At 43.7% G+C, this 27,560-nt stretch overlaps 1 protein-coding gene across 1 annotated transcript; it reads right to left on the reverse strand.

Moving 5' to 3' along the window:
* Positions 1-14,975: 14,975 nt before the first annotated feature.
* On the reverse strand, positions 14,976-15,878 carry LOC132873220 (zinc finger CCHC domain-containing protein 12-like). The gene has a single exon (XM_060908580.1). It carries the CDS (start codon positions 15,876-15,878, stop codon positions 14,976-14,978), a length of 903 nt encoding a protein of 300 aa, XP_060764563.1.
* Between the last annotated feature and the right edge of the window lie 11,682 nt (positions 15,879-27,560).

Genomic DNA, 27,560 nt, shown 5'->3' on the forward strand with positions numbered 1-27,560 from the left:
GTTTGGGGAAAGGAAAACACTGCATTCCAGCATAAGAACCTTATCCCATCTGTGAAACATGGTGGTGGTAGTATCATGGTTTGGGCCTGTTTTGCTGCATCTGGGCCAGGATGGTTTGCCATCATTGATGGAACAATGAATTCTGAATTATACCAGCGAATTCTAAAGGAAAATGTCAGGGCATCTGTCCATGAACTGAATCTCAAGAGAAGGTGGGTCATGCAGCAAGACAACGACCCGAAGCACACACATCATTCTACCAAAGAATGGTTAAAGAAGAATAAAGTGAATGTTTTGGAATGGCCAAGTCAAAGTCCTGACCTTAATCCAATGGAAATGTTGTGGAAGGACCTGAAGCGAGCAGTTCATGTGAAGAAACCCACCAACATCCCAGAGTTGAAGCTGTTCTGTACAGAGGAACGGGCTAAAATTCCTCCAAGCCGGTGTGCAGGACTGATCAATGGTTACCGCAAACGTTTAGTTGCAGTTATTGCTGCACAAGGGGGTCACACCAGATACTGAAAGCAAAGGTTCACATACTTTTGCCACTCACAGATGTGTAATATTGGATCATTTTCCTCAATAAATAAATGACCAAGTATAATATTTTTTGTCTCATTTGTTTAACTGGGTTCTCTTTATCTACTTTTAGGACTTGTGTGAAAATCTGATGATGTTTTAGGTCATATTTATGCAGAAATATAGACAATTCTAAAGGGTTCACAAACTTTCAAGCTAGGGCTGGGCGATATGGCTGAAATCTGTATCACGATATAAGTGTTTCATATTGGTCAATATCGATAATTATTGAAACATTTTATGACCTATTTAAAATAAGGACCAGGAGGGAACAATACTAAATTCAAACATTTATTTTAAACTTAAACTTCCTCTGACAGCCAATAAGCAAGGAATGTCAACACGCATGTTCAATGTTACGATCACAACAAAAACTGAGCAATTATCAATAATAAAGTGCTTAAAAAACTCAAGTGTTATAAAAACATGAGCAAAGTGTTAAATGTAAACATAGCAAAACCTGCTATGTGAGAAGGACTGTCATATTTTTAATTTTTTACTGCAAGTTTAGTGCAAAAAAAGTTCACCCTCTGGTGAATAACATTTAAAAACATAAATAAAAATATGCAGTGCTTTATAAACATAAAAGAAATTGAGTGAAACTGAGGTAGACTTAGACTATTCTTAAACTATTCAAGTATATTGAAGGTTTAATAAAATAAAAATAGTGTTTTGTAAACACAGAAGAAATTAAAGTAAAACTGAGGTAGACTTAAGACTTTACATCTGTAACATCTGACCTTACTGACTTTATCCACAATTTCCTCGCTCGTTCCGGCACTCATCTTTCTTTTCTTGGCCACGCTGTTTCTGGAAAAAAAAAAAATAAACACGACCACGAGACAACGAGATGGCGCAACTAAACGCGATACTGTTACATGATTGGCTATCAGCGTGTCACTCCCTATGCGTTGCTAGGCACCAGAGGACGAGTGCCTTTGCTCATGCAACCAAGCTTGTTTCGCAACAACAGTTGATTGAAAGCGGACCTAAACCAGAGAGAGCTCTGGCTAACGCTTGTTTCTTGAAAAAAAACAAAAACATTCTATCGAACGCATTTTCTATTGATATCAAGTATGTGTCTATCGCGATACGTATCGTTATCATTTTATCGCCCAGCCCTATTTCAAGCACCACAGTACATTAATTTTGTACTAATTTCATGTTAGTGTCACACCTGCGTGCCTTGGCGCGTGCATCAGAGAGACTCTTGGGCGCACTCCGGACAGCCTGCGTGCCAGCATGCATGCAAGGTGGTGAGAACAAAATTGTCCAGTGTGCATGTGTAATGAATCCAGCCATCATTTTGTGCATGCACTTTTGTGCGGAGAGTAAAAACATTTTTTGTGCACATTAGTGAATGAGGCCCGTTGTGTTCAGTATAATTTCCAGGAGAACCAATAATTATGGCACATGTGTTTTTGTTGATAAATCCATCATCAAGAAATAATTATCTCTGAAAAATTTTTTTCAATTAAAGGTTGGATTTTTCTTTTTTTTTTTTTCAGTGTGAGATGAAGCTACTCACCAAAACATGCCCAGATGCAGCAAAACAGGCCCAAACCATGATACTATCACCATCATGTTTCACAGATGGGATAAGGTTCTTCTGCTGGAATGCAATGTTTTGCTTTATCCAAACATAACACTTCTCATTTAAACCCAAAAGTTCTATTTTGGTCTCATCTGTCCACAAAACATTTTTCCAATAGCCTTCTGGCTTATCCACATGATGTTTAGCAAACTGCAGATGAGCAATAATGTTCTTTTTTGGAGTGCAGTGGCTTTCTCCTTGCAATCCTGCCATGCACACCGTTATTGTTCAGTGTTCTGATGGTGGACTCATGAACATTAACATTTCTGCAAAAGCATGTGAACCTCTAGGATTAGATTTGAAGGTGAAATTAGAGTCAGGTGTTTTCAATCAATGGGATGACAATCAGGTGTGAGTGGGCACCCTGTTTTATTTAAAAAAAAAACATGGCTCTATCAAAGTCTGATCTTCACAACACGTTTGTGGAAGTGCATCATGGCACGAACAAAGGAGATTTCTGAGGACCTCAGAAAAAGCATTGTTGATGTTCATCAGGCTGGAAAAAGGTTACAAAACCATCTCTAAAGAGTTTGGACTCTACCAATCCACAGTCAGACAGATTGTGTACAAATGGAGGAAATTCAAGACCATTGTTACCCTCCCCAGGAGTGGTCGACCAACAAAGATCACTCCAAGACCAAGGCGTGTAATAGTCAGTGAGGTCACAAAGGACCCCAGGGTAACTTCTAAGCAACTGAAAGCCTCTCTCACATTGGCTAATGTTCATGAGTCCACCATCAGGAGAATATTGAACAACAATGGTGTGCATGGCAGGGTTGCAAGGAGAAAGCCACTGCTCTCCAAAAAAAAACATTGCTGCTCGTCTGCAGTTTGCTAAAGATCACATGGACAAGCCAGAAGGCTATTGGAAAAATGTTTTGTGGACGGATGAGACCAAAATAGAACCTTTTGGTTTAAATGAGAAGCATTATGTTTGGATAAAGCAAAACATTGCATTCCAGCATAAGAGCTTTATCCCATCTGTGAAACATGATGGTGGTAGTATCATGGTTTGGGCCTGTTTTGCTGCATCTGGGCCAGGACAGCTTGCTATCATTGATGGAACAATGAATTCTGAATTATACCAGCAAATTCTACAGGAAAATGTCAGGACATCTGTCCATGAACTGAATCTCAAGAGAAAGTGGGTCATGCAGCAAGACAACAACCCTAAGCACACAAGTCATTCTACCAAAGAATGGTTAAAGAAGAATAAATTTCATGTTTTGGAATGGCCAAGTCAAAGTTCTGACCTTAATCCAGTCGAAATGTTGTGGAAGGACCTGAAGCGAGCAGTTTATGTGAGAAAACCCACCAACATCCCAGAGTTGAAGCTGTTCTGTATGGAGGAATGGGCTAAAATTCCTCCAAGCAAGTGTACAGGACTGATCAACAGTTACCGGAAACGTTTAGATGCAGTTATTGCTGCACAAGGATACTGAAAGCAAAGGTTCACATACTTTTACCACTCACAGATATGTAATATTGGATCATTTTCCTCAATGAATAAATGACCAAGTATAATATTTGTCTCATTTGTTTAACTGGGTTCTGTTTATCTACTTTCAGGACTTGTGTGGAAATCTGATAATGTTTTAGTTTATATTTATGCAGAAATATAGAAAATTCTAAAGGGTTCACAAACTTTCAAGCACCACTATTTATTTACTGGGGTGAAAGTATTATTCTTTCAATACAGATGGCATTGAGTGAACATTCATATAATTGTCAATTATAAAAAGGGACAATGGTAAGAATGTGAACATAAATAAATACACTGCAAGTAAGTATAAGATGAGATAAAATAAGATAGCCTTTTATTAACCCACAAGGGGAAATTTACATTGTTACAGCAGCAAAATATAGAAAGAAAAGAAGATAAGGCAGTCAAGGAGTAGTGCAAATAGTACTAAGTATACAAAAAAGGTATATATAAAAAGAAATAAACTACAAATTGAAGATAAAATGAACAAATTAGCATAAATTAACAGGTTTGCAAATATACAGTTAACATAAGTGTATTACGCAGATGGGATTACACATGTAAGTATTGCACATGTAGTATTACCAGTAATAGTAGGTATATTGCACAGGAGCCATTTTATCAGTGTGTAGCTAGCAATTTGCTGTAAAGTACTGATGTTGATAGTCAGTGAACACAGTATACATTCAGAGGGGTCTCTATGGCTACATCCACATGACAACGGCAACGAGATTTTTTTTTAGCGGGTAAAAAAAATATTGCGTCCACATGGGCAACGGAGCAGTAAAATATCAGGTACATATGGCAATGCAACGCTTGCTGAAAATGATGCAATACACATGCCACACCTCTACGTGCGCTGTAAGACGGTCCCATCGGAGACACCAGAACAATAGAAGAAGTAGGACGCATGCGCATAAACCCCTTCTTCTACCCGGCGTGAAGCACTCACAGGAACAAACACGCAACAACAAGAAGATGGCTGCGAGGAAATCGTGCCTTCTGTGTGTGCAAATTAGTTTTATTAGTGTGCACAGTTTTATATAACTTAATTTTCTTATTGTGTGTGAACATTTTGAAAACAGGGTTCCCGCGGGGTTTTAAAAGGTAGTTAATTAAAATAGGCTAAATTATGGCCAGTAAAAAGTAGTAAAAGGTAGTAAACATAATCTAACGTGGTAGTAATTTTTTTTGACCCCCATCCAACTGGGCCTATGTGTTTTCTAATTCGTTTAATTAACCTGCATGCCATAATATCCATAAATTACTACATTTGGGCAAATTTATTTTTATGTATCGAGGAGGACCGCAGTGAGGAGTTGGTGGCGCATGCGCATTGAATTCCAATAACGGTCGAATCCAGTATAAATTTATACCAGAGATTGTTTAGTACGAGACTGACTTTGTTTATACGGCTGTAGTCGAATCTATCTGTTAACCCGACTGGCGACATCTGCACGAGAATTAAACAATGGGGAAATGCAAATTTTCAGACCTCTGGCTGGAGGAACCTGATTTTAAAGACTGGCTAAAGGCGGTAGATGGCAATCGGCGAGAGGCGTTCATTGAAAAGTTGATCGAGGCACATGTAATGCGTTGTGTGTGTGCGCGCGCGCTTGGTGCGTTGTGTGCGCGCGCGCGCCTGGTGCGTTGTGTGCGCGCGCGCGCCTGGTGCGTTGTGTGCGCGCGCGCGCCTGGTGCGTTGTGTGCGCGCGCGCGCCTGGTGCGTTGTGTGCGCGCGCGCGCCTGGTGCGTTGTGTGCGCGCGCGCGCCTGGTGCGTTGTGTGCGCGCGCGCGCCTGGTGCGTTGTGTGCGCGCGCGCGCCTGGTGCGTTGTGTGCGCGCGCGCGCCTGGTGCGTTGTGTGCGCGCCATTTGAGGCATCCAAAATGTGATGAGCAAATCTGTTGAACTGTTCAAATGATTATTAATCTTAATTTAAGATTAACCCTCTAAAACACTGATCTCTGGGAGGAAGGTGTTGACTCTGCCCACGGGCCTTCACGACTACAGGACTGGTGCAAATGACTATCTTAAGCAAACTTGGCAATGTGTTGAGAGACTGCCAAAATAGGGCTTGGGTTATGTGTGTTTTGTATCTTTAGGGTGTGTGTCTTGTCTTTGTCATGTGTGTGCGCTTTTTGTGTGTGTGTGGGGGGGGGGGTTTCGTGTTTGCCATTTGACCTGATCTAAATGTACCTAAGCACATAAGATTTTTTGTGCAAATCTGTTCACCTGTTCAAAAGATTATTCCACAAACAAAATGTTGGCCATCTTGAAAGTGTTGGCCGACAAAATGTGATCAGATCTTGTACCTAATGTGAAGTGTTGACACACAAGGTTTAGTGCAAATCTGTGTACCCGTTAAGAGGTTATGGACCACAATTTCACAGTTCAATAAAATTATAACTTAGATGTGGAAGTTTGTTTTCTTTTATGCAAATATGCATTACTCCATGTGTAGCCCTAGCAATGGGAGGTTCTATTATGCGTCCAAAGGGAAAGAGTTACACTACCGGTACGTTCAAGATTTTCTTTCTATCTTGTCTCATCAATCCAACTCTTTGGGTAGAGTTGTCACTAACTTATGTAGCACATTCACTTGGACTAACACATACACTCAAAGATTACCTTGTTAAATTGTGAGAAAATGTCCAAATCCAAATTGTCGCTGTGGTAGTAAAAAAAAATGGTGAAGGTAGTAAAAAGGTAGTAAATTCAGCATAAAATATCTGTAGGAACCCTGGAAAAGCATTTTTATATTATTTATATAACTTTTTATATTGTGTGTGAACATTTTGCAAAGCAGTCTTATCCAATAAAAAGAAATTCAAGGAATGGTTCAGTTACTTGTTTATTTAAAAGAAAAGCTGTATACAAAAGGGAATGCAATGCAGTGGTTCATACAAAACAGTCTGTTGAAGGGTCTTCTGACCCTTTTCCCCTCTGCCTCCATTATAGTCAGGTAACTGTTGCTTTGTGTGGAAGGCTGTACTTTCTGTTCATCAAAGCAGGTGTAAATTGTCTGTCTGGCAGGTCAGTCAGGTTAATGTGTAAACAATTTCAAAAGATTCTTATCCAATAATAAAGATTCTTATCTATTGTTGCTGTTGTTACGAATGATGTGCGCGCAAGTGCTGCTTGTTCTAGTCATGTGGTTGTGAAGTCATTGTAAGCAAATCCGTTCTACTCATCCAGACGACTTCGCAACGGCGCCGTTGCCAGATTTTTCCACTCTGGAACCCGTTCTCAAAAAATATCGTTTTGGGGCACCCAAAACGCCGGTGCCGTGTGGACGCCAGGCCGAAACGATAAAACATTTTATCAGATTCACCTGAATCCGTTGCCGTGTGGACAGGGCCTATGGATGTAGAAGTGATCTGGAAAGTATTGTTCATTATTGTGAGGCATGTCTAGTGCTGTGCTTGGTGAGGTGCCGGTTGTACAGTCTCACAGCAGTAGGGAGAAAGGAGCTGCTATATCTCTCCTTAACACACCACAAATAGAGGAGCTGGTCACTGAAGGAGCTGCCCAGTGCTGCTACTGACTCCTGCAGTGGATGGGAGGTGTTCACCATTAAGGATGACAACTTGGCCAACATCCTCCTCTCCCCCACTATGTCCACTGAGTCCAGTGCACATCCCAGGACAGATCCTGCCTTCCTAATCAGCTTAAGTTTTTTCCTCTCTGCTGTTGTGATACTGCTACCCCAACAGACAACTCCATAGAATATGGCTGATGCCTCCACAGAGTCGTAAAAAGAGTTCAGAAGTGGACCCTGTACTCCAAAGGCCTTGAGCCTCCTCAGCAGGTGGAGTCTGCTCTGGCCCTTCTTGTGCAGGGCGTGTGTCTGATCAGTCCAGTCCAGTTTATTGTTCAGATGAACACCCAGGTACAAATACTGTAGCTCCTAACGATCTCAATGTCCTTTCCCTGAATGTTCATTGGGGTAGGTGAAGAGAACCTCGTTCTGTGGAAATCCACCACCAGTTCCTTAGTTTTACTAAGAGGAGCTGCTGTAACTGACTGCCACTCTCGAGGGGCGACAGAAGTAGAAATCTATGGATATAGACGTGATCTGGACAGTATTGTTCATTATTGTGAGATTAGATTAGATAAAACTTTTATTGATCCCTTTGGGTGAGTTCCCTCAGGGAAATTAAGATTCCAGCAGCATCATTACAGATAAACAGAGAAAATAAATAGAGAAAACTTCTAGATAAATTATTTACATATACAAATATAAAAAGAATAAGATATGGGGAAGGGGGGGAAGGAGGGGGGCAGCGGCAGGAGAGATATTGCACATTGTCCGGTATTGCTTATTGTTAGGCTAGGCTACTGCTCCTTCCCATCCTCTGTCCTGTTACCCCTCCTCCCCCCGAGAGAGGAGTTGTACAGTCTGATGGTGTGAGGGACAAAGGAGTTTTTAAGTCTGTTCATCCTGTACTTGGGAAGGAGCATTCTGTCACTGAACAGGCTCCTCTGGTTGTTGATGACGGTGTGCAGAGGGTGACTGGCATCATCCATGATGTTCAATAGTTTGTCCATAGATCTCTTCTCTGCCACCATTACCAGAGAGTCCAGCTTCATGCCGACCACAGAGCCGGCCCACCTGATCAGTTTGTCCAGCCTGGATGTGTCCTCCTTGGATGTGCTGCCCCCCAGCACACCATGGTGTAAAACAGGACACTGGCGACCACAGACTGATAGAACATCCACAGGAGTTTCCTGCACATGTTAAAGGACCACAGCCTCCTAAGGAAGTATAGCCTGCTCTGTCTCTTCCTGTATAAGTGTTTGGTGTTGCAAGTCCAGTCCAGCTTGCTGTCCAGCCACAGCCCGAGGTACTTGTAGGAATCCACAGTGTCCACCTCGACTCCCTCGATCAGAACTGGTCGTGACCTTGGTCTGGACCTCCTAAAGTCAATGACCAGCTCCTTGGTCTTCAAGGTGTTGAGCTGCAGCTGGTTCCTGTTGCACCACACAGCAAAGTCCCTCACCAGGCTCCTATACTCCTCCTCTCTGTCGTCACTGATGCACCCAACGATGGCTGTGTAGAGCACCGGTATCACACCACTTACTGCGCCACTGGACCAGTTCTAGGTTCTAAGGAGTGGGGAGCAAAAATAATTACACCAGAGACCGCTGCTTTAAATACAAAAGGCCAGCAATTTACTGAATGCAAAAACACACATATAAAATACAGTACACAAAACAAAAATACCCTGCAGGTTCCCAATATTGAGGTAAGTACAATAAATGAAAAGGTATTTCACTCTTTCTTTTTGTTCCTTAGTTCACCTAGTTTATTTTAGTAAAGCTAATCTAAGTTAGTTAGACCAGTCTCTTTTTCCTAGGTTGCACCTATTTTAGAATTCCTATTTTATTTCCTGAGTTAACTCTTTTTTCTGGTAAGAGAATACCTTCAATTACACAATCAAATCAAAGTGGACCACAATCATTTCAAATCACATTCACAAATATAAACTCAATATGAAAATAAAAGTATGACACTTTCAATTCAAGTCCAAATGTGAGTTCAAGTGTTAAGTTCAATTCAATCCAAAAATAATAATTCAATCAGTTCTCAGTTCAGTTCAACTCCTGATACTCCTACCACTCTGGCAGTGAGTCACCATACGTGGAAGATCCCTTCACTAATGCAATGGAGAAGATGAGTTGAAGGTCTGGATCTGGCTCGCCATCTTGAATCCCGCCTGTGCATGCCCGCACACTGCAGACCAACTCCCGCTCCGACCGAACTTCAAACCAAGCAAAAAAACCTGACCTGTGTAACAGGTCATAAACACCAATAAATCTCTTTTTAAATCCTCAAATCTCACAAATAAATGTTTCAGTCACCGGGTTGTAACATTACTGCTACAGTGCTTTTTCATCTCAAAATGGCAGCGGCGCGGTCTCTTTTAACTCACGGCTCCGTCTCCCACAATAACTACTGCACACACCTTTCGTTCACACAGCTTAAAGTCACTTTTATAACATTCACAGTCTTCATAACCCAAAATATTAACTGGTAAACAGTTTATGACAGAGCATTTCCTTGTAAACAGCTCTGTTTTTTAGCGTTAGCTCTTTGCCGGAGGAAAAAAAATACAATACGGTAAATATGCAAGAAAATAAACACAAAACTCACCAAAACTGATGTGGCTTAACTCTCATAAAATCCCCGTCAGTTCCCGACTAGGTAAGTTATGTTTTTCAACCTCAAAATCAACTTTTCACTCCTTTTTCTGCTTATTAATCACCGCTCGTTTTCTCTGATTTCTCCTCTGCTCTCTCCCTCAGGTCTTGCACTACTGAGGTGCTGCGTCTAGCACCACAAGTCCCTTAAAGGGGCAGCGACATGAATTTTCTGTCAGCATACTTTTAATCTTAAACATTAAATTATTGGTGTATTAACATTTTTAATTAACTCTGATGAATTAATTTACATTAAATTGATCACTTTTAACTTTTAAACTTATTTATGCAGCTTTTAAACTATTTATTCTTATTTATGTCATATTTTAACATGGGTTACATCCTCCCCTCTTTACCTAATGCATGTCCCTGTGCATTTTCAATCTATACTGTCATAACTCTAGGGGTTTTTGGAAAGCTAGGTTCTTCAAGGGAGTCTGTAAACACATCACTCAAGGTTTGAAATAAAGACTGAACTATTGTAACCAACGGGTTTCCTAGCTATAGATAAGTCAGTCTTTTAGGCGCCTTTCTGTCTCTGATGGGTCTTCTCGAACAGTTGCTTTCCGTCTGGATGTCAGTTTGGTCTATAACACTTGTGTTGTCTTTTCCCTCCTGAGCAGGTTGAGTAGAAGGATGGGCGTTATCCAGGTTTTCCTCAGGTAGGTTTCCAGTTTCCTGTCCAGTGGTTGAGTTGCTCTCTTCAGGATCAGGTAAGTTGTTGTTTCCAGGGTCAGTTAAGTCTTTCTCTTCAGGATCAGGTAAGTCATAGTCTGCGGGATCAGGTAAGTCTTTGTCTCTGGATTCAGGTAAGTTCAGGTCACAAGTCCCTACTGGAGAATCCTCAGGGAAAGCTTTGGCTACGTCTGAAGGATCTTGCTCAACAGCAGTCAACTCTTTGGAAGGTTCCAGTTCAATCCTTTCAGGTAAGTGTTTCGTGGGTTCAGGGATAAGGTCGAAACCTAGTGTTTCCAGTCTTAGGTTTCTGTGGCCATCATAGTGATATTCCTCAGAGTCAGATTGGGATTCATCCCCATCAGTTCCATCTGAACAGCCATTTGTAGGATGTTGTCGAGTTCTTGGTCACCTCACAACCTTTGGTGGGTTAGTTTCATTTTCGATTGGGGTCACAGGAAGGAAACCGCATGGCAGCAGGAGGTCACAATGAAGAGTTCTTTGTGGACCATCTCTTGTCTCAGGCCTCACAACATACATTGGGACATCTCCAGACTGTCTCAGGACAACATACATGTCAGACTCCCACCTGTCGGCTAACTTGTGCTTGCCTCTAAGACAGATGTTTCGAACCAAGACTCTGTCGCCTTCTTTCAAGGTGGAGCCAACAACATGCTTGTCAAATCTCACTTTGTTCCGATTGGCTGTCTTTTTAGCATTCTCAGTTGCTACTCTGTAACTGTCTTCGAGTTGGGATTTCAGATTACAGACATATTGTGAGTGTGAGCCTGGCTGATGATTGACTGGTAGGCCAAAGGCTAGGTCAACTGGCAACCTTGGCTTACACCCAAACATCAACTCGTAAGGGGTAAAGCCGGTTGTCTCGTTCTTAGTATAATTATAATCGTGTACTAATGGCTTGACATACTCCTGCCAGTGACTCTTTTTCTGATTCTCAAGGGTTCCCAACATGTTGAGCAAGGTCCTGTTGAACCATTCTACAGGGTTCCCTCTCGGATGGTAAGGGGTGGTTCTTATCTTTTGAGTGCCAATGAGCTCACACAGTTCTTTTATTGTTCGGGACTCAAAGTCGGGACCTTGGTTACTGTGGAGTTTTTCAGGGATGCCGTAATGGACGAAAAAGTGGTCCCACAGGCTCTTGGCCACTGTCCTAGCTTTCTGATTCGGGGTGGGGACTGCCACTGCATATTTCGTAAAATGGTCAGTAATGACCAGAATGTCTTTGGTGTTACTGGAGTCCGGCTCTACACTGAGAAAATTCATGCATACAAGTTCGAGTGGTCTTGTAGCGATGATGTTGACGAGTGGTGTGGCTTTCTTGGGCATGGTCTTATGTTGTATGCAGCGGTTGCAGATTTTGACCTTAGCTTCCACCTTGGCTGACATTTTGGGCCAATAGAAACGCTTCCGGATGAGGTCTAGGGTGTGCTCTGTGCCCATGTGGCCCATGTCGTCATGGAGGCTCTTGAGGACCAAGGATCTCAGGGCTTCAGGGAGCACAAGCTGGTAATGAGTCTGGGTACCCTCTTGCCGCCTGCGATATAAGATGCCACTTAAGACCTCAAGTTTGTTCTACTCTCTTAATAAGAGACCAAGCTCAGGAAGTTCCTTCCTCAAGGATGGTGGGGGTTTCTCTCCCGACTCCACTTGCCTGAGGACTTCATGGATGCCGGGATCAGCATTTTTCTTGTCTCTTAGTTCAGCTGGTGCTAATGAAGGGATGACAGGTAAGCCACCAAGTTGATCCTCCTCTTCAAAGCTTTGTGGGAGAGCCTTCGGATGATGGGCAAGTGACACAACCAAGGTGGTGCTGGGTGATGTCTTCCCAAAGTGATTGTTGATCACTTGGTGGACCAAGTGCTTCTCGCAGATGGCTTTGATGGTGTTTTCATTCAGGTGTGCATAATCAGCCTCTGACAAGTATCTTTTTGTGAATTGTCATATCCTCTCCAACTCTTTTGATGATGTGTCATCAGGTACTCTGCTGTGAGGACGCCTGGACAGCCCGTCCGCATCTTGATTTTGCTTACCGGCTCTGTACTGTAGCTGGAAATCAAACGTTGACAGAGCGGCCAACCATCTGTAGCTCGTGGCGTCGAGCTTAGCAGAGGTAAGAATGTATGTTAATGGGCTGCAATCGGTGACAGCAAGGAATGTGTTCCCATACAGGTAATCCTGGAATTTCTCTGTTACTGCCCACTTAAGGGCAAGGAATTCTAATTTGTGTGCAGGATACCTGGACTCACATTTCAACAGACCTCGATTTGCATAAGCAACAACTCATTTCTGTCCCTGTTGCTCCTGGTAGAGGGCAGCACCAAGGCCCGAGGTGCTTGCAACTGTATGCAAAATGTAGGGGAGCTTGGGGTCAGTGAGCCTGAGGATGGGTGCAGTTGTCAGCCTTTCGATTATGGTGTCGAATGCTGCCTGGCAAGCAGGCATCCATCTGTCACCAAAGGTGTCCTTTGGGTTGAAGTACTTCTCAGGGTTCACTGTGCTTTTAGTGTGCTTTCTCAGCGGTGGATAGCCAGCAGTGAGCTCGTTGAGTGGCTTCACAATCTTTGAGTAGTCTTTTATGAACCGATGGTAATAACCGCAGAAACCCAGGAAGGTTCTTAGTTCTTTCAAGTTGTTTGGTTTTGGCCAGGTTTTTAATGCTGCTACTTTGTCAGGATCGGTTTCAATGCCTTTTTCAGAAATGATGTGGCCAAGGTACTTTACAGAGGTTTGGAAGAACTTGCATTTCCCTGGTGACCGTTTCAAACCAAACTCTTTCAATTGGTTGAGCACGCGTATCAACTTTTCCTTGTGTTCCTCCAGTGTCGAGGAGAAGACGATGAGGTCATCAAGAAAGACTAGGGCTTGCTTCAAGTTCAACTCTCCCATACAATGCTCCATAAGCCTCTGGAACGTGCTAGGGGCATTAGTTATCCCCTGAGGCATCCTGTTGAACTTGAAGAATCCTAGTGGGCAGACGAATGCAGTTTTGTGTTTGTCTGCTTCCTCCATCTCTATTTGATAGAAGCCTGATTTGAGATCGAGCACTGAGAACCACCGGGACCCGGTCAATGCCGAGAAGGACTCTTCCAGGTTAGGTAAGGCATATGAATCTTTTACTGTTTGAGTGTTCAGTTTTCTGTAATCTATGCAGAGCCTGACGTCGCCATTCTTTTTCCTGATGACTACAATCGGCGAGGAGAAAGGCGACTCCGATTCACAGATGACTTCTGCATCAAGAAGTTGCTGGAGATGGGTACGCACAGCTTCTATGTCCTGGGGGTGTATAGGTCTTGGCCTATGTTTGAATGGCGTCTCGTTACTAAGGGTTATGTGGTGTTTTATTTTGTCAGTGCGACCAAAATCAAGTTTGTGCAGTGCAAACACCTCCGGCATGGAACTCAATTTCTCTCTTATCATCTCTTTCCACTCATTGGGTACAGGAGAGTCAGTGAAGTCAAAGTTGAGATTTGGTCTTTGGTCAGGTTTTGTGGGGGAGTCTGAGTCAGGGGTCTTGACAGGTTGAACACTCTTGACAGCATGTATCTCTACTATCACAGCCTTTGGAGACAGGGTGATGTCATGGTGTGACTCGTTCTTGAGCATGACTGGTATGCAGCATGGTAGCTTTGGTGGTAGACTTACCAGGCTATCTGTCACCAGGATGCCACCTGGCAGGGAAGCTGACTTTGGTGACTCTACCATCACCCACTTTCCAACATCATGTGTCCTGCAGCTCACTGATCCTTCAAGGACCTTGGTCTGTCCAGCTGCAATGGTCTCAAAGTCTCTACTATGAAGCCTCACCTCTCCCAGACTGGAATCAACGGACTATCTTTTCCTGATTTCAAGGGTCTTTAAGATGACTTTGTAGCCATAAGGAAGAGACTCATAGTTCTGAGGTGCAATGTCTGCATGCTTTTCATAAAGAACATCCAAAGTATTTGTACCTATAAGCACTGATGACAAGGTGGAGAGCATGTCAGGTACAACCAAAACCAGTGTGGGTACCCCAATGTCCACTCCGAGCAAACTCTTCGGGAATCTGATGGTGGCCTGAACATAGCCAAGGTAAGGTATGCTTTGACTGTTGGCTCCTTCCACTTCAAGCAGGTCATTCAAGGAATTGATAGGTAAATGAGACAGGTTCTCTAGATAGAAGGAATTGGGTATTGTCGTTACTTGAGAGCCTGTATCCAACAAGCAACTGCAGTCTTTGTCACCTATGGTCACTTGTGCGGTGCACTTGGCTCCAATCAGACCTTTTGGCAGGGTCACTGATTGTTTTTGTGTGTGAGAGTACACGCGGGCTCCGTGTGGCTTCTTTTTGGGACACTTTGTCTGTGGTCCAGTCCCCATTTGTCCCACAACTGGAACTGGGTCTAGTTTAAAGGATCAGGCTTTGAAGCACCATTTTCAATGTCTCATGTTAACTGCTTTTCTCTTAGCTGCTTCCTCTTCTCAGCTACAAGAGATGGGTTCCGCTCACTTTCACAATGAGACTTGATGTGTCCATCCTCTCCACATCTAAAGCAATACCAGGGCCTTGGTCTATGGCTTGTGTTGTTGTTTACATCTCGGCTGTGGGGCTGCAGCCTTTGAAATGTTGGCGTGATAGCTGGGGAATGTGTGCTAGCTTTTTGAGGAGCTACTGGTCTGGCAGCTGATTTAGCCTTTCTACTGTCTTTCTGTGTGATACGTGTGAGCTGGGACTGTAGATCAGCTATTTGTTTCTTTAGGTCTTGGATTTCAGACCTGTGATCGAGAGCTGGCTGAGATGAGTTGTAGTCTTCTTCACTCTGCACATAAATACCTTGATAATGAGAAGACACTCTTGGCTTTGAAACATTGAAGTGCTGTTTCATGCGGGATGCTTTGGAAGAAAGCTTATCTTCTGCTGTGTGGAGTAACAGGAGAAGTTCAGCAAAGGTAGGTGGATTCTGTTTCTTTTGTTCTAGTTGGAGTTCAGCTATCAAGATGTTATCCCAGCAGCCTCTGACAAACTGTCTGAAAAGGTGCCGGTCAAGGTCACTTGCAGTTACACCTCCCCTCCTGAGGGTGGTGTTCAGCATCACCTGCAGCCGTTGAAGATAAGCTGAGAGTTTCTCACCATTATCTTGCATTGTGTTGAGATACTTTGCGAAAAGGTCAACTCCGTCCTCGACAGTGCCGAAAGCGGAGTCCAAGATCTCTAAGTACACATTAAGGGGAGATTCAGGTGTCAGGTGCGTCACAATATCAATAGCAGGTGATAAGAGACTTTCAAGAAGCTTTCGTGACTTGTAAAGATCAGACTGTGTTGTGTCTTTTAAGAAGGAGTTCCACATTGGAACACCATGTCTCATAATCCACTTCATTGTTGGGATGGGGGGACCGCCCAGAGAAGGGTCTGAGTCTCAAGGAAGTGTGCACTTGCAGAGCAGAATCTTCATTTCTCACTATGTGCTCGACTATTACCTTTTGTATGTCAGGTGGATTGACATCAGAAAGTTTCAGAGCAGGCTGTGTCTTTTCTCTAGATGGTGGAGACCAATTATGTTGAACATGCTGCTCCAGGGCCGTACTAGGCAGGGGGCTTACCTGTGCAGCATTTTCAGGGTCATGTTGCTCTAAGGTATCAGGTGAGTTCTGCTCTGTATCTTCATTTTGGGTCTCTGAGTGATCTACATCGACTATCTCACTGATGACGGAGAGCTCTTCTCTGAGGACAGCTGCAAAGTCTTTGCCAGTCTGTTTTGCAATGTCCTTTAACTCTGAAAGGTAAGTCTGTGTAGCTGTTTTACTAGCTACAGGTGTGTAGACACTGGCTAAAACTCTGATGTGGTAGGTGACATCAGTCTTAGGCTTACTGTTAAGTTTGTGTGGCAATGAAGGTAAGAGAGACTGTATAGCTGTACCATATACATACCGTACTCTACAATAACCTATTTGTCTGATGCTGGCTCAGCGAAATCTACTGGAATTACCCTTTGAATGGAACCATATTGTTTCAGGAAGTCATATAGTTCTTTATCAGTTTCTGTACCGGCTATACCACTAACTATGACTGAGTTAGGGATTTTTACACTACTCATTTGAATAACATCCATGATGAGTCTTTAACAATAATGTTATACGGTCTCTGGTTTCTAGTTTTAAATGCTTTAAACCACTCCTGGCTGGCTCGCCATGTTTGTAGCACTGGTATCACACCACTTACTGTGCCACTGGACCAGTTCTAGGTTCTAAGGAGTGGGGAGCAAAAATAATTACACCAGAGACCATTGCTTTAAATACAAAAGGCCAGCAATTTACTGAATGCAAAACATACATATAAAATACAGTACACAAAACAAAAATACCCTGCAGGTTCCTAATATTGAGGTAAGTACAATAAATGAAAAGGTATTTCACTCTTTCTTTTTGTTCTTTAGTTCACCTAGTTTATTTTAGTAAAGCTAATCTAAGTTAGTTAGACCAGTCTCTTTTTCCTAGGTTGCACCTATTTTAAAATTCCTATTTTTCTTCCTGAGTTAACTCTTTTTTTCTGGTAAGAGAATACCTTCAATTACACAATCAAATCAAAGTGGACCACAATAATTTCAAATCACATTCACAAATATAAACTCAATATGAAAATAAAAGTATGACACTTTCAATTCAAGTTCAAGTCCAAATGTGAGTTCAAGTGTTAAGTTCAATTCAATCCAAAAATAATAATTCAGTCAGTTCTCAGTTCAGTTCAACTCCTGATACTCCTACCACTCTGGCAGCGAGTCACCATACGTGGAAGATCCCTTCACTAATGCGATGGAGAAGATGAGTTGAAGATCTGGATCTGGCTCGCCATCTTGAATCCCGCCTGTGCATGTGCACGCCCGCACACTGCAGACCAACTCCCGCTCCGACCGAACTTCAAACAAAGCAAAAAAACCTGACCTTTGTAACAGGCCATAAACACAATAAATCTCTTTTTAAATCCTCAAATGACACAAATAAATGTTTCAGTCTCCGGGTTGTAACATTACTGCCATGGTGCTTTTTCATCTCAAAATGGCAGTGGAGCGGCCTCTTTTAACTCACGGCTCCGTCTCCCACAATAACTACTGCACACGCCTTTCGCTCACACAACTTAAAGTCACTTTTATAACATTCACAGTCTTCATAACCCAAAATATTAACTGGTAAACAGTTTATGATGGAGCATTTCCTTGTAAAGAGCTCCGTTTTTTAGCTTTAGCTCTTCGCCGGAGAAAAAAAGTACAACACAGTAAATATGCAAGAAAATAAACACAAAACTGGTGTGGCTTAACTCTCATAAAATCCCCGTCAGTTCCCGACTAGGTAAGTTATGTTTTACAACCTCAAAATCAACTTTTCACTCCTTTTTCTGCTTATTAATCACCACTCGTTTTCTCTGATTTCTCCTCTGCTCTCTCCCTCAGGTCTCGCACCACTGAGGTGCTGCGTCTAGCGCCACAAGTCCCTTAAAGGGGCAGCGACATGAATTTTCTGTCAGCATACTTTTAATCTTAAACATTAAATTATTGGTGTATTAACATTTTTAATTAACTCTGATGAATTAATTTACATTAAATGGATCACTTTTAACTTTTAAACTTATTTATGCAGCTTTTAAAGTATTTATTCTTATTTATGTCATATTTTAACATGGGTTACATGTGTCATCAGCAAACTTCTGAATGTGACACAGCTCCGAGTTGTAGCAGAAGTCCGCGGTGTACAGGGTGAAGAGAAGAGAGGCCAGCACCGTGCCCTGGCCTGCTCCGGTGCTGCTAATCACAGTGTCAGATGTGATGTCCTTCAGCCTGACGTACTGCGGCCTGTCAGTGAGGTAGCTGGAGATCCAGGTGGCCAGGCAGGGGTCCACTTGCATCCTGTTCAGTTTGTCCTGAAGCAATAGGGGCTGGATGGTGTTGAAGGCACTCGAGAAGTCCAAGAAGAGGATCCTCACTGTGCCATTTCCCTTATCCAGATGTGAGTGGGCTCGGTGTAGCAGGTAGAGGATGGCGTCTTTCACACCGACACCTGCCCGGTATGCAAACTGCAGACAGTCCTGGGCATGTTGTACCTGGGGTCTGAGGAGGCTGAGGAAGAGCCGCTCCAACGTCTTCATCAGATGTGAAGTGAGTGCCACCGGTCGGAAGTCGTTCAGCTCGCTGGGCCGATTCTTTTTGGGATCTGGAACGATACATGATGTCTTCCAGAGGGTTGGCACTCTCCCCAGCTGCAGGCTGAGGTTGAAGATGCGTTGGAGTGGTTCACCCAGTTCAGCAGCACAGGTCTTCAGTAGTTGGGGACACACCTTGTCTAGGCCTGCTGCTTTCCTGGGGTGAAGCTTCCTCAGTTGACCTCTGACCTGGTCTGCAGTAATGCATGGAGGAGTCTGTGTTGAAGAGGGGGAGGAGGGGGCTGCTGTGATGACTGGGGGAGGTGTGTTGAGGGAAGAAAGAGAGATGGCTGCAGTGAGGGAGCGGGTGGGGGGACATGGGCTGGTTGAACCGATTGAAAAAGTCATTCAACTCATTCGCCCTCTCCACTGTACCCTCAACGACTCTGGTCTTTGTATTGTGGCCTGTGATGATTTTCACACCTTCCCAGACCTCCCTCATGCTGTTCTCCTTCAGCTTCTGCTCCACCTTTCTCCTGTAGCTGTCCTTAGCTTCCCTCATGCAGCGTTTTACCTCCTGCTGTGCTGCTTTCATTGCCTCCCTATCCCTGCTCCTGAAGATGGCCTTCTTCCTGTTGAGGACAGCTTTGACTTCTTGTGTTACCCATGGCTTGTTATTAGGGTAACACCGTACAGTCTTAGCGGGGGAGACCACGTCTGCACAGAAGTTAAGGTAATCTGTCAGACAGTGTGTCAGCCCCTCTATGTCCTCACAGTGTAGACTAAGCAGTGCATCCCAGTCCGTGATGTCATAGCAGTCCCTGAGGGCATCTTCCATTTCAGGGGACCACCTCCTGATGGAGCTAGTTGTTGCAGGCTGCCTTTGAACCAGGGGTGTGTACTTCGGCTGTAGAAGAACCAGGTTGTGGTCAGACTTCCCTAGTGGGGGGAGGGGTGTGACTCTGTATGCATCCCTCACATTAGCATACAGCAAGTCAATTGTCCCATTGTTCCTTGTTGGACAATCCACAGCCTGGTAAAAAGCAGCCAAAGTAGAGTCCAACGTAGCATGATTAAAGTCCCCAGAAATGATGATAAATGCCTCAGGGTGCTGTGTCTACAGCCTTGCTGTGACAGAGTGAATCCTCTCACATGCAGCAGCTGTGTCTGCCCTCGGAGGGATGTAAACACAGATGGTGATCACGTGCAATGGCGTAGATTTATATAGGGATGGTAGGGACATATCACAATCAATATTTGGGGAATACAAAATAGTCCCTACCAATATTTACCATTTTATTTTAATATAGCGAAAATCTACATTTATTAATGTAATATTTCAATATACTACGCAGTGGTAGCATTAATTTAAACGTTTTGTTTATGAGAGTTCCCGAGATGTATTCGGAGCTATGATGACCCATGCCGCTATTTCATTGGCTGCAACAGAGCGATGGTCATCAGTGGTGTCAGTCAGGTAGCCTCACGCGAAAGCAGAGGTCCATGTGCTGTGGTACTGAAAGCGGCAATGCATCTGGCTCATAATGGCCCGAAACTGTATAAATTTGTCATTCTGAATTTGACCACTGTTCTACTTTATAAGCTTAAGAGACAACAATGCCATTGCCACCAAAAAAGAAACGGGACATTAGAAGTTATTTCACCACCGCGACAGTAAGTATAGTGCACCCAGAAGTTTGATATTTTTCTCTTAAATGCACAATATCCCAATAATGTAGAGATTGCATCATTTACCTGAAGTGCAAGAAGTTATTTCTTTGTTCTTATCTGGATTTGTGTTTGCTGTATAATACAGAAGATCCCAATAATAGTTATTTATTTTGATCTTACCTGGAATGTTTTTCTCTTAACTGTATAAGAGGACAAAATGCAAAATGTATGCTGAATTTGGAAAAGGAATAAGTAAAGTGTTCTTGAACTGTTCCGCTGAGTATGAGTGTGGTTGTGTACACGTGATGTATGATCAAGTTATGGGTGGATGGGGGGGGGGGGGGGGGGGTAAGTTGTAATGTCCCTACCAAAGCTTAGACCAAACCTACGCCCTTGATCACGTCACTGAACTCCCTTGGCAGATAATATGGCCGCAGGCTAACGGCTAGCAGCTCCAAGTCCGGGCAACATAAAACTGTCTTTACTGAGATATGTCCCGGGTTACACCAGCGGTTGTTAACATAAATGATGAGTCCCCCACCTTTGCTTTTCCCGCATGTGTTAGTGTCTCTGTCGGCTCTCACAGCAGCGAATCCCCGCAGGTCCACGTTAGCATCCGGTACAAGGTGTGTTAGCCATGTCTCCGTAAATATAAATAAGCTGCTCTCCTGGTAAATCTGCTGGTTGTTCAGAGCGGAAAGCTCGTCGACTTTATTCGGCAGCGAGTTCACATTCCCCATGATAACGGAGGGAATGGATGGTTTGTAGCACTGCCGGTTGTCCTCTAGCCTAGCCTTTAGATTAGCTCCAGCCTTGCAGCCCCTGGGTTTCCTCCTCAGCTTGGCCGGGATGGGGTGTCGTATCCCAGCTTGTCCCATTGTTTTCAGGGCCAGCAGCTCCTCTCTCAAATAAGTGAGAAAGGAGGAGTGTCTAGTATAAAAAAATGTTGGGATACTGTGAAAAATGTAAAGAAAAACAGAATGCAATGATTTGAAAATCCTTTTCAACCTACAGTTATGTGAAAAACTAAGTACATCCCATGGAAATTGTTTTAATACAGCGACTATAGATGAAGGTGATATACCTGAACAAAACAAGGAAATGAGCTCTTTCAATCATTTATTCCACAAAAATATCAATAGATATATCATTTTATTTTTCTGTGGAGAAAGTAAGTACACCCTTGGCTTCAGAAGCTAGTATTGCCCCCTTTAACAGAAATAGCTTCTTGTGCATTTTGCATAATTGTCCACCAGTCTTTGGCATTGACTTGTTGAAATTTATGGCCACTCTTCCATGCAAAATTCCTTCAGTTGCAAGATGTTCGAGGGTTTTCTTGCATGTAATGCCCTTTTCAAATCTCCCCACAACATTTCAGTGGGGTTCAATTCTGGGCTTTGACTAGGCCATTCCACAACCCTCTATTTCTTCTTTTTTGAGCCATTCCTTGGTGAATTTGCTAGTGTGCTTAGGATCATTATCTTGTTGAAAGGTCCCACACCAGAGACTGGATGCTGAAGCAGAATGTGATTTCTTTTTTTGATTGGTTTATATTGGTTACTGCAATACATACTGGAATTGTTTTACCTTATGTTCTTTACTATATCAGTTGCATATTTTTAAAACATTAAGGAATAATTTTTACTACATTAAGGAATATTTTTTTAAATACATGGGTTGTATCTTGTGTTCATCATGTAAAAAGATTGTTCTGGGGTGGGGGGATAAGCTCCATTACAATTTTTTTTTTTATTGGTAACACTTTTGTCAGTACTCTTCTTTGAGAGTCACTTTCTCAAAACTCTTCACACAGTTGCCATAACACCAGTTTATGTGGGCTAAACTATGGCTCATGGCTTTCATTCAAAATGCATTCAAAATTCATGGATTTTTTTCTCACTCAAAATCCACCATCATCAGAACTTTACATTTTTAGAGGGCATTTTGCACATGCTTACAAAGTGGCATGAAAACTTTTAAAAATATTCAAAACCGAATTACTACAATTTGCTACATTACTATGCCCTTTTGAAATATATTGTAAAAATGATGCTACATAATAAAATTAAAAAAATGAGGCCAAACACAGGCGGCACGGTGGTGTAGTGGTTAGCACTGTCACCTCACAGCAAGAAGGTCGGGATTTGAGCCCCGTGGCTGGCGAGGGCCTTTCTGTGTGGAGTTTGCATGTTCTCCTCGTGTCCGCATGGGTTTCCTCTGGGTGCTCCGGTTTCCCCCACAGTCCAAAGACATGCAGGTTAGGTTAACTGGTGACACTAAATTGACCGTAGATGTGAATGTGAGTGTAAATGGTTGTCTGTGTCTATTGCCGCTTTTCCACTACCAACGCGGCTGAGCCGTGCCGTGCTGAGTCGAGCTGAGTGGGGCTGTTGGAGTTGCATTTCGACTACAACCGCACTGAACTGTGCTGGCTGGAAGTGGGTGGACACATTGGGTGGAGTTAGCAAAAGTGGGTGGACGTCACATGATGTCGTTAGGCGGCACAAACAGTGACATCAGTGATTTTTTAAGCGGTAGTCTCACGACCCGGATAGTAAACAATAAACATGGAGGACATGGAGTCGTTAGTGTTGCTGGTCTTGGTGCTGTGGCTTGTTGTCACCGACAATGCCAACAGATACTGGCAAGAGCGTATAGATGAGGCGAGGCGCATAAGGCTTCATAATTCTCATAATTCTTCTTCTTCTGGGTTTACGGTGTTTACAGATCCCAGCGTGCTCGCGGGGCGTGTGAGGACACTCCTCCTCACCAATCAGTGCACAGGGGAGTGTCTCCTCACGCCCCTAGCCCCACTCAGCTCGGTTTGGCTCGCTTCAGCCCTACTCCAAAATGGTGCGAGTTTTGGGGGCTAAGCAGGGCTGAAGCGAGCTGAGTCGTGCTGCTCTGAGATAGTCGAAACGCGAGCCGTGTCGGGCTGAAGTGAGCTGAAAAATGGTAGTGGAAAAGGGCCATATGTGTCAGCCCTGTGATGACCTGGTGACTTGTCCAGGGTGTACCCCGCCTTTCACCCGTAGTCAGCTGGGATAGGCTCCAGCTTGCCTGCGACCCTGTAGAACAGGATAAAGTGGCTAGAGATAATGAGATGAGGCCAAACACAGCAGGTATCCATTTCAGTTGATTACGTTCATAAATACATTAAGTAATGCGTTACCATGTATTCATCTTTGTGGATGAAGCTGGGTTTACAGTTTTTCTCACAGCAAAAACAGTATTCTCAACTGTTCATCAAATTCTCATAGCAACAATGCATATGGTTACAGTACACTCACATTTCACTTTTTTTTAACAAACTACAAATGCTGAGGCACATATTGCAAGACTAAACAAATTCTTCATTGTGTACTGCGTTTCTCATTCTACTTTAAGAAACTCATCAAAATAGTTTGAACATTTATCCATCCATCCATAACCCAGAACCTTCTTGCTGTTAGGTGACAGTGCTAACCACTACACCACCATGCTGCCCCAACATTTATCATCCATCCATCCATTATATGTAGCTGCTTATCCTGTTCTACAGGGTCACAGGCAAGCTGGAGCCTATCCCAACTGACTATGGGCGAGAGGCGGGGTACACCCTGGACAAGTCGCCAGGTTATCGCAGGGCTGACACAGAGACAAACAACCATTCACACTCACATTCACACCTATGGCCAATTTAGAGCCACCAATTAACCTAACCTGCATGTCTTTGGACTATGGGGGAAACCGGAGCACCCGGAGGAAACCCACGCAGACATGGAGAGAACAGGCAAACTCCACACAGAAAGGCCCCTGTTGGCCACTGGGCTCAAATTCAGAACCTTCTTGCTGTGAGGTGACAGTGCTAACCACTACACCACTGTGCTGCCCCAACATTTATTAGTCAACTCAAAAAACTGACCGACCCTTTGTAACTTATTGTAGTGCTATATGGAGCAGGAAGCTGTTGCACAGGAACAAAGCATGTTGAGAGGAAGGGGTCCAAGATTATGTGGAGGGCATGGGGCCAGGGAAGAGAAAGAGTGAGGACAGCAAAGGAACCCCAGAGTACGTCCAGAAATAAGAGCCACAATTGTTGATCATGTAATGAACCATGGTCTAAGCATGGCTGAGGCAAATGTAACCTCAGATGGGCCAGCCAACTGTGGCATCTATAATGTGCTGACATGTCAACTCTCATGACACTGCCATGAGACTGATGATTTTTTTTTTTACTGATTCACACTCTCACGCTTCCACTATCAAATTCTCATGATTTTTCAGAAAAAAATGTATATATTATCCATGCACCAGTGCGTGCAATGTCCACTGTGTACACAATATCGTGTTTCCAGAAGCCCAGTGAAAGAGCTTCTTGAAAGGATGTCTGTAACTGGTTGACTGCAGGAAGTCGACCAATGAAATTGCATCTTACCTTGTCCTAATCATTTTCATGTTACCGGCAGGAAAGATGCACCTGGCGAAATGAGTGACAGTAATTCTGGATCAGAGGGCCCCCCAAATTCTAAAAACCAGAAAAATTTCCATGTATCAAGGTGCAACTAACTATAATACGAAGTTCAATTCCAACTGGACCAAAATCTATCCCTGCATTTTTGCTGATTCAGCAAGCAAGCACCATTTCTGATGCACTGTTTGCAACAGGACCAACTGGACCTGTTGCAACAACTGGACCAGTTGTAAACAACAAGGCCTTTGAGATGTTGAACTTCACTTGCAAAGAAAGCCTCACAAACATCTTGAAAAAGCAAGCTCGTCATTAGGATCACTCCTGACTGCGTATGCAGCACAGACTGGTCTGTGAGAAGGTATATTTTTATATTTTATCATGTTTGAAAAAAGTTAGATGTGCTTTGTTTCAGTTAATCTAATCTCAACTAGATTTATTTGCAAAGTTGCTAAGTAAAATAATAGCTTATTTTGAACTGTCCCACAGATACAGTGGTGCTTGAAAGTTTGAGAACCCTTTAGAATTTTCTATATAGCGGTGTAGTGGTTAGCACCATCACCTCACAGCAAGAAGGTCCTGGGTTCAAGCCCAGCGGCTGACGAGGGCCTTTCTGTGTGGAGTTTGCATGTTCTCCTCGTGTCTGTGCGGGTTTCCTCCGGGTACTCCGGTTTCCCCCACACTCCAAAAACATGCAGGTTAGGTTAATTGGTGGCTCTAAATTGAACGTAGGTGTGAATGTGAGTGTGAATGGTTGTTTGTCTCTGTGTCAGCCCTGCGATAACCTGGCGACTTGTCCAGGGTGTACTGCGCCTCTTGCCCATAGTCAGCTGGGATAGGCTCCAGCTTGCCTGCGACACTGTAGAACAGGATAAGCGGCAACAGATATTGGATGGATGGATATTTCTGCATAAATATGACCTAAAACATTATCAGATTTTCACACAAGTCTGAAAAGTAGATAAACAGAACCCATTTAAACAAATGAGCCAAAAATATTATACTTGGTCATTTTTTTATTGAAGAAAATGATCCAATATTACGTATCTGTGAGTGGCAAAAGTATGTGAACCTTTGCTTTCAGTATCTGGTGTGACCCCCTTGTGCAGCAATAACTGCAACTAAACATTTCTGGTAACTGTTGATCAGTCCTGCATACTGGCTTGGAGGAATTTTAGTCCATTCCTCCATACAGAACAGCTTCAACTCTGGGATGTTGGTGGGTTTCCTCACATGAACTGCTTGCTTCAGGTCCTTCCACAACATTTCAATTAGATTAAGGTCAGCACTTTGACTTGGCCATTCCCAAACATTAACTTTATTCTTCTTTAACCATTCTTTGGTAGAATGACTTGTGTGCTTAGGGTTGTTATCTTGCTTGCATGACCCACTTTCTTTTGAGATTCAGTTCATGGACAGATGTCCTGACGTTTTACTTTATGGCCCGGTCACACCGCCCGAACTTTGCTGGAACGTTCCTTGAACGGTAGGGAGGGGGGGCCGAATTTCGACAACACTCGTCACCACGCACAAAATGGGAAAAAAATCAAAAACACGGGCGTTGGCTTAGCGGTGCACCGCTGAAGCCGGCGTTGCTTTAGCATTGGTTTAGCGGTAGCGAGCGTTGGTTTAGCGGTGACGCGAGCATTGGTATAGCGGCGTTCTGTGCATACGGGCTTTGGCTCGGCGGGGGTATAAAGTTGGTTTAGCACCAATCATAGCAAGTCTCTCAGCATCCATGGTGATACAGTTTTACTGTAACTTTGAGCAAATTCGATATAGATGAGGTTTGAACTCAATGGCAGCTCGATTCCAAATGAGCTCCTGGTCCATTTCTCCCCGTATTTATAGCCAAATTCTGGTCCCACTCCGACACCTCTATACCAACGCCAAACCAAAGTTCATCGCTGCCATGGATAGCTGCTTCAATGCCCGACACCGTTCCAGCAACCCCGTGTCCGCTTGTAAAACGCTTACAACCGCTCCACCGAAGTTTGTGCAACGTTTAATCACCTCCCGGGCAACGCTGGTGAAGCAGCGGTGGTCCAGCGTTCAAGATTTCTGCGTTGGCCTAGCGGACCCAAGCGTCCACGAACTTGCGTCTAGCGGTGTCAAACTTTGACTGGGCGTTGGTGGAGTGGGGGTGAACTTTGCCGGGGCGGAAAATTGCCCCCTCCTCACCGCTCGCAATATTTTGTGCAGCTAAAAACTTTCGGAGCGGTAGGAGGGCCCCTCGAGAAACATCAGTGGTGGCCAAGCGTATACGGCGTTGCTTTAACGGGGGCCAACTTTTGTTAAACGGTGGTGAACAGTTACGAGCGGTGATGAATTTTTTTCACCGCTCCAGGAACGCTCCAGCAAAGTTCGGGCGGTGTGACCGGGCCATTAGAATTCGCTGGTATAATTCAGAATTCATTGTTCCATCAATGATGGCAAGCTGTCCTGGCCCGGATGCAGCAAAACAGGCCCAAACCATGATACTACCACCACCATGTTTCAGAGATGGGATAAGGTTCTTATGCTGGAATGCAGTGTTTTCCTTTCTCCAAATATAACGCTTCTTATTTAAACCAAAAAGTTCTATTTTGGTCTCATCCATCCACAAAACATTTTTCCAATAGCCTTCTGGCTTGTCCACGTGATCTTTAGCAAACTGCAGATGAGCAGCAATGTTCTTTTTTTAGAGCAGTGGCTTTCTCCTTGCAACCCTGCCATGCACACCACTGTTCTTCAGTGATCATCTGATGGTGGACTCATGGTGGCCAATGTGAGAGAGGC

This window comes from Neoarius graeffei, chromosome 25 (assembly GCF_027579695.1).
Source record: "Neoarius graeffei isolate fNeoGra1 chromosome 25, fNeoGra1.pri, whole genome shotgun sequence".
In the NCBI taxonomy this organism is placed as follows: Eukaryota; Metazoa; Chordata; class Actinopteri; order Siluriformes; family Ariidae; genus Neoarius; species Neoarius graeffei.